General features: G+C 42.8%; 1 protein-coding gene and 1 long non-coding RNA gene across 2 annotated transcripts in view; one reads left to right on the plus strand and one right to left on the minus strand.

Moving 5' to 3' along the window:
- Positions 1 to 5,093, minus strand: part of LOC147574632 (uncharacterized) — a 40,626-nt gene extending 35,533 nt beyond the window's left edge. The window contains exon 1 of the long non-coding RNA XR_015243360.1: positions 4,419 to 5,093. This is a non-coding gene — a long non-coding RNA (uncharacterized LOC147574632). The remainder of the gene's footprint in view (positions 1 to 4,418) is intronic.
- Positions 5,094 to 5,169: 76 nt separating this feature from the next.
- SLC71A2 (solute carrier family 71 member 2) overlaps positions 5,170 to 13,493 on the plus strand; it is a 76,043-nt gene continuing 67,719 nt past the window's right edge. Inside the window, 1 exon segment of the mRNA XM_086684748.1 lies at positions 5,170 to 5,598. Coding sequence (XP_086540874.1) covers positions 5,491 to 5,598 — 108 coding nt within the window. The 5' untranslated portion in view covers positions 5,170 to 5,490.

Below are 13,493 nucleotides of genomic sequence, written 5' to 3' on the forward strand. Positions count from 1 at the left end.
TGCACAAGCAATAAGAGGTGAAGAGATTCCAGCTCAAGTCAGTCTTTCAGCTACTACTGTCACCATTTCCTTTAATCTATTTCTTAAAATTTGTGAATTAAAGACCACAGGTTTTTTTAAATATTAAATATCTGATCCACATGCACCTCAACTAAAAATTCCAGCTGAAGTTCTAAATGTTGGCATAGACATACCAGGTAAGAACAAGAGACTGCATCCTCACCCTTGTATATAATTCCTTGGATTGTTACCCATTCTGCTTGTACCTATGAACGTTTCTTTTTTAAGTTTTTTTTATGTGAGAGAGAGAGAGAGCATGAGCAAGGGAGGAGCAGAGAGAGAGAGAGAGAGAGAGAGAGAGAATCCCAAGGATACTCCATGCTCATGGGGTTCGATCTCACAACAGTGAGATCATAACCTGAGCTGAAATTAAGAGTCTGATGCTGAACTGACTGAGCCACCCAGGAGCCCCCTATGAACATTTCTGCCTTCCAAAACATGATTAGCAACATACAATATACTGTATGAGTCCAGTAAAATTAAGTAGGAAAGACTTCCAATCCATACTAGGGGGCCTTCTTTCCTAAATACACCCTGTTTGAAACAGTATTATCCTGGTTTAATTTCTTCTACAAGCATTTATAGAGCATTTCCTCTGTTCTGGGCACCAAGCCAGGCCATGGGACTACAAAGACAAATGAGAGAAGTTCCTTTTTCTAAAGAAGTGTATGGTAAGCAGAATTCTAAAATGGTCCTCAAGATTCCTGTATTCTGGTGTGCAAACCCCCCCACTTGAGTCCAGGCAGGACCAGTGAATCTAATGAGGTATCACTTCTGTGATTAGGCTACTAATAATCAGTTGATTTTGAGTTAATCAAAAGGAAGGCTGTCCTGGATGGCCCTGACCTACTCAAGTGAGCTCCTTAAAAGATGAAGTATCAGAGAAGTGTGAAGGAGCAAACTGTCGTGGATAGGACCACTTAGCAAGTATCTGAGAGCAGCTTCTACATGATGAGAGCAGGAGCTAATAGCCAGCAAGAACATGGGACCCATAGTCACAGGACCACAAGGAAATGAATTCTAGCAATAACTTGAGAGAGCTTGGAAGCAGATCCTTATGTAGTTCAGCTTCCATATGAGTATGTGGTCAGATGGCATCTTGATTTTATCCTTGTGAGACCCTCAGCAAAGCCAGTTAAAGTCTGCCAGATTCTTGACCCACAGACACTGAGATAATTCATTGGTGCTCACTTAAGTTGCTACATTTGTAGTAATTTGCTATGTAGCTATAGGAAAGTAATAAAAAAGTGCATAATTCATATTTTTTTAGATTGGGAAATTGGTCAGTTTTCTTCTTCTGATTATAAAAGTCTATTAAAATATAGTCCCAAATCAGAAATTTATATGAAAAATATTCTTAGCTCTAAAGCCAATCATTATTAAAGAAGTACTTTAATTTTTTTAAGTTTATTTATTTATTTTGAGAAAGAGAGGAGCAGGCGCGACAGAGAGCGAGGAGGAGAGGGGGTGGGAAGAGGGAGAGAGAGAGAGAGAAAATCCCTGCACTCTGTCAGCACAGAGCCTGGTGCAGGGCTTGAACTCACAAACCGTGAGATCATGACCTGAGTGGAAATAAAGAGTTGGACACTTAACCAACCGAGCCAGCCAGATGCCCCATTCTTTTTTAAATTAATGTTTTACAAAATATCACACATATTATTGTTTTACGATCTTTCTATGCTACACTATTGTATGCATATTTCATGTTCATGTGCATCTTTAAAAATCAGTAAAGAAAAAAGCAGCACTTCCCAAACTGTGTCCTACACATCTTCAATATATTAATCAGTGTTTCAAGAATAAAAATGTTTGAGGAACACTTCTTACCATATTTTCTCGTTAGAAAAATCATGATATGGGGTGCCTGGGTGGCTCAGTCAGTTGAGTGTCCGACTTTGGCTCAGATCATTATCTCACGGTTCGTGGGTTCAAGCCCTGCATCAGGCTCTGTGCTGATAGCTCAGAGCCTGGAGCCTGCTTCAGATTCTGTGGCGCTCTCTCTCTCTCTCTCTCTCTCTCTCTCTCTGCCCCTCCCCCAATCATGCTCTGCCTCTCTCTGTCTCAAAAATAAAATAAACATTTAAAAAAATGAAAAAAAGAAAAAAAAAAAAACAAAAGGAGAGGTGCCCAGGTGGCTCAGTCAGTTAAGCATTTAACTCTTGGTTTTGGCTCAGGTCATGATCTCACAGTTTGTGGGTTTGAGCCCCATATCAGACTCTGTGCTGACAGCATGGAGCCTGCTTGGGATTTCTCTCTCCCTCTCTCTCTCTCTCTCTCTGCCCCTCCACAGCTCTCTCTCTCTCAAAAAATAAACATAAAATTTTTTTAAAAATAAATAAAACTAGAGGAAATCTGGCAACAAAAAAGAAAACATTTTAATTTTGTAATTATTTAACACATAGTTATTTCCTACCAGGGGAACACTCTTCCTCTTGCATACCTATTAACATCCTGAGAAGAATCTTTTCATTAATAATATGAATTCAAACAATTGAAGATATCTAAACCACTCTTGGATGAAACAAAGTAACACACATCTTTCCATGAGCACTATTACTTTCTTAGAGCCTAGGATGTTGGATTAAATTATGTGGACTCCCAGGTCTTTTGTTTTTAATTTTTAAAAATATTTATTTTTGAGAGAGAGAGAGAGAGAGAGAGAGAGAGACAGAGTGTGAGTGGGGAGGGGCAGAGAGAGAGGGAGACACAGTTATCTGAAACAGGCTCCAGGCTCTGAGCTGTCAGCACAGAGCCTGACGTGCGGCTCAACCTGGGGAACAGTGAGATCATGACCTGAGCCAAAATTGGATGCTTAACCTACTGAACCACCAAGGTGTCCCTGGATTCCCAGGTCTTTGACCTTGATCAGTGCTGAATCAATTAAGAAGTAAGGATAAGGGTCTATTTAAATCCTATGGTATAACTGTTAACATAATGCAATTACACAATTCACCTCTTAAAAATTACTTTTATGACTGTCCAGATCAAGGGACCACCTCACAGTGCTTTCATCAAATACTACTTACAGTGGTATATTTCTGCCAATGCATTTCAACTGGGATTTTAACAAACTGGTATGCATTTGGAGGATAATCAGGAAAGATGGCAGGTTTATTTTGACATTTTAAGCAATTGCAATTAGACATTTTTATATACACAAAGCAGGCAGAGGCAGAGGAAAGCATGGCTGAAAGAGGCAAGCAGTCTTTAGCTCAATGAAAGGGTAATGAACGCCATCCATAAGTGAATTGGGTGTGTTTAACACATCTCTTCTCTGGCTATGTTTAAGTAGGAGTTAGATGACAACCTGGCTAAGATATTGTTGGGAAATCTCTTAGTCTCAATTCAATGCTGGTGACTTCTAAAATTCGATCAGTCTCCTATTGTGAACTAAAGTGTCTTTAATCAAGGCCAAGTAGCAGTACAGTCCCTGCATTAGGGGGCAATTGGGTTGATTGCTTGAGATTAAGAAAACAATAGTGTTCTTTCAGGAAAAGCCAGTTTTGGACATCAATGTGCTTTGGGAAGCACAGTCTGAACAGTCTCTGTAGGTCAAGTGCTACAGACTGAATTGTGTCCTCCCAAAAATGTGAATGTTGAAGCCCAAACCTCCAATGTGATGGTATTTGGACATAGGGTCTTTGAGAGGTGGTGAGTTTTAGATGAGATCGTGAAGGCAGGGTGTTCATGATGAGATCAATGACCTTATAAGAAAAACCAAAGAGCTTGTCCTTGTGAGGACACAGTAAGGAGGCCATCTGTAAGCCGGGGAAAAAAAGCTCTCATCAGAACGTGACTGTTGTTTAAGTCATCCAGTCTGTGGTATTTGTTATGCTGCCTGAGCTAAGACACCAAGGTTATACTAGCTCAAGGCCTGGGAGGGACCTAAGCCAGTTTATACAGTATGTCAGAGCAGACAAACATATTTAGGATTGTGCATTAACTGTTTGGAACTTTAAAAATAAAACTGCCAGTTACTTTATCAGCAAAGATGGGTTTATTCAGAAATATCAACGAATTGCAATTCAGGGCAAGGAAGCAAGCTACTGGCAAAACCATAGACAAGCCCCAAGAACAAAGGAGAGGAATGTTCTCTTGCAGAGAAAGTTGGGAAAGCTATTACAAACAAAAAGTATAATGGCTTTTCATTGGAGCTTGGGAGAGAAGAACCTTTCTTCCTCCCGCTGGGACAGTAACTAGTAGCTAAAGCACCGCGGATTTGCAATTGGGTCTCTTCTTGTTGGGTCTACAGGTGACCCAAGGGATAGGGCACGAGAGCTCCCCCTTCCGGTTTCCTTTTATTAATTCTCACGGTAATAACACAAGATGTAAATCAGTAGTGGACTGATGGCACTTACTTCATTCTCGGTTAAGTCCGTCTGGGTCTGATGAGGAGGAAGACACGAGGCCTTCAGGGTTTCAAGGTACTCGTCTCCTCTCAAGGAGGCACTGAATGAATGCTGAACTATCTAAGCAGGAGAAAATACTCTGAGTGTATCGTGTATGAGTACTCCAAATTGTGCAGCTCACAAGGTCTCTGAGGGCCAGTGATGACGATATTAGCATTTATGAAGCCCGGATTCGTGTTCACTTTCCCTAGATATTTCATACGCTAAGTTCTGTGCTGCTGAGTAACCCGTGCAAACCCGCCGTGCTGGAGCCATCAGTGGCCCGAGACTGGACCAGGGGCCCTCACGTTTCCTAACACTGTCCTTTCCCCGCACCCCACAGCCTGACTGGGCTCTCCCTCAGCTTGTTCGGATTTCGCAGAGGAACGGACTGCCTGGTCACAGTACATATAGCGCTTTCCCAGTTCTGGACTGCGGCCTGGAGAAGGGTGTCCTTCCGCGTCAGGATGTGTCCATTTCTGTGCCTGAAGAGGACACCAGGAGCCGTTCCACAAGCGCCGAAATTACAAAACAGTCGTTCATCTAAGTCACTTCCCCAGACTGGACAGTGTTTCAGGAAACAGCACGGCCGCGAGGCGGTGGGAGATGACATACTTCCGGCGGGCGGCCGCGTGAGCACGCCCCGGCGGCCTCGGAGGCGTGGAGGTGGGGCCTGAGGTGGGCGGGGCGCTGCCGGAGGCCTCCGGCGCGGGCGCCCAGCTCCAGGCGGGAGCTGGGGCGCGGGGCGGGGCGGGGCCTTGTGACCGTCCGGGGCCGCCCCTGACGCCGCTGGCCGCTGCGAGAGTCGCGGTCGTTGCGGCGGGTGCGACCGGCGGCCTCTGCAGTTGCGCTCCCGGCCTCGCCTCCTTGGTGGCTCCGGCCTCAGCCGCCCTTACAGCCCTCGGCGTCGCCGCTGGCGCCGCCACCCGACCCGCAGGCCGCCGCGGGCCACGGAGCCCATGAGGGCGCGGGCCCCGCCGCCGCGTCCGCGGCGTCGTCGTCGTCCCGGAGCACCCCGAGCCGTCGCGGGCATGGCCGCGGCATGAGCGCGGAGCCGCCGCCGGAGCCGGAGGACGCGGCGGCGTCGGAGCCCGCGGCGGGAGCCATGCCAGAGAAGCGCCCGGGCGCGCAGGCCGCCGGCGGCCTCTTGGTGAGCGCGGGTGCGGCCCAGGGAGCCTGGGCGGGGCCGGGGTGCGGAGCCCGGGGATGGGGGGGGGGGTGTACGTGGACAGGCCGCGTGGGCCCCCGCTCTCGGGCAGCCCGTCCTTTACGGGGCCACTCCTGCGCCTCGCCGGACAAACCTTCAGGTGGTTTGTTGTCTCGGGAAGCACTGTGCGCGGGGTCCCGAGAAGTGGTTTAGTCCTTTCGGGAACTTCCAGACGTGCGGCAGGCGGTTCCACTTCCGTGGTGCAGTTCCCGGCCCGGCCTCCTCGGGCGTGTGGGGGCCTGTCGGCCGGGAACGCTCGGGCCGCTCTCCCTCCGGGTTTCCGCCGGGTTCGGGTGGCCGCCGGGGCGCTGATTTCATAGGCCCGGGTTCGGCAGAGCCCGCCGGCTCAGAGGCGCCTCCGGTTCGTTATGGGGGAGTAGAAAACACAGAGCTCCAGTCTTCCTTAAAGACCCTGGGTTTTTCTGCTCTATTCAGGACAGGAAATACAGAAACGTTACAGGGTAACACCTAGGAAACGTTTTGCCAAAGAAAACCAGAAATTTTAGGAAAGTTAAATGTATGCGGTCGACTTTTTTTTTTTTTTTTTTTTTTTTTTACAAATTTTACTTTACAGATTTTTAGCTTACATACCTATATTTGCTTTTAGGAGACGCTAGATGAATATTACTTGGTGATACGAGTCTCCATTAACAGAATTGGGAGGAGGGGGAAGTAGAATGGAGCCCGAAGAGCTGGTTCTGGTATTGGTCCTGTGAGAACGGTGTGCCCTGCCACTCGGTGCCTCATCCATAAAAGGAGAGGAGAGCTTAGTAGTAGTGTTGAAGGGCCCTCCTTGCTCAAGTGAGTTCTCATTTTTGAAAAAGCGTTAAGGGTTCCTCATTTCAAAGACAAGATGTCTGGGAAGGGAGGTTTATTTCATGGTGAGAGGACATTCCAGAGAATTGTTTTTTCTCGTTTTGTTTCTGATTATTTAAAAAGGAGACATCATATTCCTGCCCCTCACCTGAGCCAAACCGCCAGGTCCTCCTGGGTCTGAATGGACAGGCCATAATTACTCATCAGCCACCAAGCTAGTAACATGGGAAACAGCTTCCCTCATCCGTTGCTGTACTTAAGGACACCCAGTACTTCGCCAAGTGTAGCTAATTTTACCAGGCAAAGATTTTAGGTTGTTGGCTTCCTCTGCATCCCTCTGGTTCAGTTCCTCAGCGTTTTTGACTTAGAGTTTGACTTCTCTCTCGGGACCCTTGCTACCCTCACCATCAGTTCTTAGTTGATTAGTGTCATAATTACTGCTGTCCTTAAGTTTTTTTATTGGTTCTCCTTGGCTTTTTGGATAAAAATAAATTACCCAGCAGGTTGAAGCATTATAGCATAGTGATTAAGTGAGCATGCTCGGAATCCCAGTTCCCACCTTTTGTTACCTGCACAAGTTGCATAACATCTCCGAATTAATAATAGTATTTACCTCAGAGGATTGCTAGGGTTACTGCAACCTTGTACCTAGTAAGTTCTCAATAAATATTGGCTGTTACTATTTCTCAATATTTTCGGCACGAATGGTCAGAATGTATACGTGATTCCTGACAAGTCATTTACGAAAAATTAAACCTGATGATTTGGGGGCGCCTGGGTGGCTCAGTCGGTTGAGTGTCCGACTCTTGATTTTGGCTCAGGTCATGCTCTCACAGTTGGTGGGTTTGAGCCCTGTGTGGGGTTCCGTGCTGACAGTGCAGAGCCTGCTTGGGATTCTCCCTCCCTCTCTCTGTGTCCCTCCCCTGCTCTCTCTCTCTCTCTCTCTAAATAAACTTAAAAAAAAAAAAAGTTGATAATTTTATATGCTTAGAGCTGGAACTTTTGAAGGATGTTTACTCAAAGAAATTTACTCAAGGAAACCTAGACTCTATTCCCTGGTTCCTTCTCCTGTGGGACCCTGATGCTAACCTGCTAATTTGGGCACAGATAGATTCCTACCCAGTCTTTCCTGGTCTCTGAGGGTGCATGGACTCCGTATTGATAAACTGCAGTGAATACTGACAGTGAATTTTTTGATACTTACTGTGCTTAGTGAGATGATTAGCATGGGCAGGTGGCAGAGTTCAGACACTGGTGCTCTTTTGCAATGTGTGGTGGCTGAGAAAGCAAGTGAATGCCCTTAAATGTTCATGTTGTATGCTGGTACCACAAATTATGCATCTTTCTGCTTACACTTTCTGTCTAGTATCATTTCCACATGCTACGTTCTGCAGCTGGGCCTGGAGCCTGACCGTGAGATCATGACCTGAGCCGAAATTGAGTCTGATGCTTAACAGACTGAACCACCCAGATGCCCCTGCTTGACTTTTTAATACAATAGTTTTGTATTTGTTTATCTTTTAAAAATAGCTTCATTGAAATATAATTGACATAGTAACAACTATATATGTTTATACAGGTTTGTATTTTGACATGTGTATACACTTGTGGAATCATTACCACAATCAAGACAGGGAATATATCCATCACTCCCAGAAGTTTCCTTGTGCCCATTTTATATCTTCTCTCCACCTACTTCACAAGCAAACATTTATCTACTTCCTGTTACTATATATTACTGTTCATTTTCTAGCATATGCTCTTTTTGGTTTGGCTTTTTTTTTTTTAAACTCAGCATGAGTTGAGATTTATCCATGTTGTATAAATCAGTGCATTCCTTTTTGTTGCTGAGTAGTATTCCATTGTATGGACATACCATACCACAATTTGTTTATCCATTCAGCTGTTGATGAACATTTGCTTCATCACTAAGGCTTGGCAGTACAAATAAAGTTGCTATGAGCATTTGTCTACCAGTCTTTGTATGGGATATACTTTTAAGTAAATACTTAGAGTGCAGTGGCTAAATCATATGGTAGGTGTATTGTTTAACTTTTAAAGAAAACTGCCGAACCATTCTCTAAAGTTATTTTACAGTTTTACATTGTCACTAGCACTATGACAGTTCCACTTCATCTACATCCTCAACACTTGGTCAATTTTAGCCCTTGTAGTAGATCTGTATTTTAATTGTTTTATTTTGTTTTTAATTTGCATGTCCCTCTGGCTAATGATATTCAACATCTTTCCATAAACTTATTTGTCATCTTTATATCCTCTTGGTGAAGCGTCTGTTCGAGTCTTTTGCCTATTTTTATTGTTAGGTTGTTTATCTTATAATTGATTTTTGAGAGTACTTTATAGATTTAGGATGTAAGTCCTTTATCAGATATATGCTTTGCAAATATTTTCTTTAAAAAAACTTCTTTTTTTAATGTTTGTTTATTTTTGAGACAGAAAAAGCATGAACGGGGAAGGATCAGAGAGAGGGAGACGCAGAATCTGAAGCAGGCTCCAGGCTCCGAGCTGTCAGCACAGAGCCCGACGCGAGGCCCAAACTCTCGGACCGTGAGATATCTCACGTGAGATATCTCATCTGACCTGAGCCAAAGTCAGATGCCCAATCGAGTGAGCCACCCAGGCGCCCCACAAGTATTTTCTTTTAAGCTGTGCTTTTAGAAGAACAGAGTGTTTGGGGCGCCTGGGTGGCTCGGTTAGTTAAGCATCCGACTTTGGCTCAGGTCATGATTTCGCGGTTTGTGAGTTTGAGCCCATAGTCCCACTCTGTGTTGACAGCTTTGGGCCTGGAGCCTGCTTAGGATTCTGTGTCTCCCTCTCTCTCTGCCCCTCCCCTGCTTGTGCTCTCTCTTTCTCTCTCTCTCTCTCTCTCTCTCTCTCTCTCAAAAATTAACATTAAAAAAATTTTTAGAAGAGCAGAATGTTTAATTTTGATGAAATTTATCAATTTGTTCTTTTATGGATTGGTTTTGGTTTATATCTAAGAAATGCTTGCCTAACTCAATATCACAAGGATTTCCTTCAGTTTTTATAAGCTTTTTAGATTTTACAATTAGTTTTATGACCATTTTGAATTATTTTTTAATATGGTGCAAAGTATGGATGGAAGTTCTCTTTTTGTGTATGGATAACTGTTGCATCATTTGTTGAAAAGACTTTCTTATTCACTAAAGTTGCACTTTAGTCAAAATTCAGTTATCCATATATGTCAGTCTATTCTGTATTCTGTTTTATCTGTAGATCAATACTGCTTAATCTGTATTATTAGAGGTATATATTAATACTTGAAACAAGTACTGTTAGGCTTCCACACTTGTTCTCTTTTAAAATTGTTTGTCTGTTCTGTGTCCTTTGCATTTTAGAATTCTGGAATCAGATTTTCAATTTTTACAAACAAAAAAACCCTGCTTATATTTTCATTGGGATTGTGTTGATTCTGAAAATGAGTTTAGGAAGAATTGAAAACATTGAATCTTCTCATTCATGAAAGAGGTATCCCTCCGTTTATTTTAGATCTTTAAAATTTCCCACCTGTGTTTTGGAGTTTTCAGTGTATAGGCCTTTCACATCATTTGTCAGAGTATACCCCGTTTCAAATTTTTTGATGCTGTTGTACAATAGTGTAAATATTAAATATGTAAATTCTTAAAAATTCAAATTCATAATTGTTGCCAATATATAGAAACACAGTGGATTCAAGAAATTCTTAATATTGCAATATAATACGTATATCATAAAATTGACCATTTCAACCATTTTTAATTGTGCAGCTTAGTAGTGTTAAATGTATTTACGTTATTGTGAAACCAATCTCTAGAACTTTTTCAGTTTGTAAAACGAAACCTCTATATCCATTAAGTAGCATTTACCCTGTCCCTCATTCCCTAATAACCATCTTTCTGCTTTCAGTTTCTATAAGTCTGACTACTCTAGATACCTCATATAAGTGGAATCATACACTGTATATTTGTGACATTGAGCATAATGACCTCAATGTTGTTGTTGTTGACACATGTCGAAACATGTTGTCTTCAGGATTGCTGAAGGCATGTGTGGTATGTCTTGGAATTTCCTTCAAGATGGAATAATACTCCGTTTTATGTATATGCCACATTTTGTTTCTCCATTTATCTGTTGAGTATCTCATTGCTTCTGATTTTTTGGCTATTGTGAATAATGCTTCTGTGAACATGATTGTACAAATATTTCTTTAAGACCCTGCTTTCAAATCTTTTGTATATCTATCCAGAAGTGGAGTTATTAAATCATTGGGTAATTCCATTTTTAAGTTTTGAGGCACTGCCATGCTGTTTCCCATCGTAGTTGCACCATTTTAAGTTCCCACCAGAAGTCCTTTGCTCAATTTTAAATTGGACTGTTATTTTGAGCTGTAGAGGTTCTTGATATATTCTGAATATTACTTTCTTTTCAGATACATGCATTACAAATATCTTCTCCATAGGTTGCCTTTTCACTCTGTTGATTGTATCCTTTGATGTGTGGAAGTTTTAAATTTTGGTAACATTCAATTTAATCTGTTTTTACTTTTGTTGCCTTTGTCTTTTGGTGTCATATTCAAGATCTCGTCAAATCCAATGTTACAAAGCTTTTCCCCTATGTTGTTTTGTGAGAGTTTTATGTCATACACTTAGGGTTTTGGTTCATTTTAAACGTCTGTGGTTTTGACAAAGCCCAATATCTACTTTTGTCTTTTGTTGCTTGTTACTGTTGCTGCTTTGGAGTCATGTCTAAGAATCCATGATTAAATCCAAGATTTACCTCTGTGTTTTCTTCCTAGTTTTGTGGTTTTAGCTTAGATCATTTATCTGGTTTGGGTTCTCTATATGGTGTGAGGTAGGGTTTCAGATTCATTCTTTATATGTGGAAATTCAGTGGTCTCAGCACCATTTGTTGAAGAAACTGTGCTTTTGTTTTGAGTGGATTTGGCACTCCTGCCAAAAATCAGCAGGATATAGATGTATCAGTTTATTTATGGAAACTCAATTCTAGTCAGTTTGTGTATATGACAGCCTCTTTCTCTCTACTGCTTCCATGTTGGGAGTCACTCACTGATGTTTACTGTGTACTGTGATCTGTGAGTTGGAGATCATGTTTGGGACCAATGGGAGTAGTTTTCACCCTTATCTTTTTCCAATTGAAGGCAGATGACCTGATTGATAAAAGTCAGGTGCTCTTGCTAGTCTCATCTTTTCAGGTCATGTTGAGAAAGCAAGTGAGGGGGTTGATGGAGATTGTTTTTTTTTGTCCAGGCACATACTAGCCCAGCCAGACTCCTTAGTGTGGGAACAGAGGTGGGTGGGTAAGTAACAGGCTGCACTTTGCCTGAGGAACTGCCTACATTTGGCTCCTGTCACCTCTTACTCAGGTTGCTGCAGTCCAGGCTACCTGTCATGTATGTGCTGATTCTGTTTATGAGAAGTGTAGGCTAAGAAAGGTAGTGTAAGCAGTACAGTGGTTAGTAGCATACACTCTGGAGATATGTGATCCTCTGGATGGAATACCAGCTTAGGCACTTAGTAACTCTATGACTTGGGCAAGTTACATGAATTCTCTGCATCTGAATTTTGTCATCTATAAAATGGGGATGATGGTAGTTTTTATCTTGAAGACTACAGTGCAGAAAAAATGGTAGCATCTGTAATGTGCTTTGATCAGGTCTTGGCATGGTGTCTGTTGCTGCTTCTCCTGCTATTGTAGACTAATTTTTGCCTAGGTATAGCTTAGATCTTTTTTTTAATGTTTTATTTATTTTTTGAGAGAGAGATTGACAGAGTGTGAGCAGGGGAGGGGCAGAGAGAGAGAGAGAGAGAGGAAGACACAGAATCTGAAGCAGGCTCCAGACTCTGAGCTGTCAGCACAAAGCCTGACGCGGAGCTCGAATCCACGAACCGGGAGATCATGACCTGAGCTGAAGTCAGGTGCTCAACCGACTGAGCCATCCAGGTGCCCCAGCTTAGATCTTTTGTAATGACTGTCTCTGAGCTGTGTCCCTGAGCTGTGTCCTTGTTCTTTATAGTGTTCATTTCCATTTAACAATTTATATTTCATTAAACGGGTACAGGATAGTATCTATTGATACCATTGTTCCCAACATCTAGCAGACATACTAGAGCTCATCATATACATGCTGAGTGAATTAACCACTTGGATTTGAATATTTTCATTCTTAGATAAGGTTGATAGAGATAGGAATATTTACAAAAGTAGTCCTTGGCATCTTGGTTTGCTTTAAGTTGGGTGGTGGTTGGTAAATTATAGAGTTTGAAGACTTAAAAGCAGTTATCTTGGGGCGCCTGGGTGGCGCAGTCGGTTAAGCGTCCGACTTCAGCCAGGTCACGATCTCGCGGTCCGTGAGTTCGAGCCCCGCGTCGGGCTCTGGGCTGGTGGCTCGGAGCCTGGAGCCTGTTTCCGATTCTGTGTCTCCCTCTCTCTCTGCCCCTCCCCCGTTCATGCTCTGTCTCTCTCTGTCCCAAAAATAAATAAAAACGTTGAAAAAAAAAATTTAAAAAAAAAAAAAAAAAGCAGTTATCTTACAAATATTTAATCAGTGCTTTGTCCAACCCCATAGTGATTGCATGTATTCAACTATTTAATTTAGTGCTGAGAAAATTTTCATAATTTTTGTGGAAAAGTTATTTCATCTAAAGAAGCCGTAAAATTGTTTTTCCTACTGGCATTTCAGTATTAGGAGGAAGAAAAACAAAGCCTTTAGGTGTAATCATTTATTTGTTTTAAAACTTTTTATGTACTTCATCTTTGTGTTTATATTTAAAAAGATTTTTGATAGGGCGCCTGGGTGGCGCAGTCGGTTAAGCGGCCGACTTCAACCAGGTCACGATCTCACGGTCTGTGAGTTCGAGCCCCGCGTCGGGCTCTGGGCTGATGGCTCAGAGCCTGGAGCCTGTTTCCGATTCTGTGTCTCCCTCTCTCTCTGCCCCTCCCCCGTTCATGCTCTGTCTCTCTCTGTCCCAAAAAAATAAATA

The sequence above is a fragment of the Puma concolor genome, chromosome D4, assembly GCF_028749965.1.
Source record: "Puma concolor isolate L17-30 chromosome D4, mPumCon1.1.hap2, whole genome shotgun sequence".
NCBI lineage: Eukaryota > Metazoa > Chordata > Mammalia > Carnivora > Felidae > Puma > Puma concolor.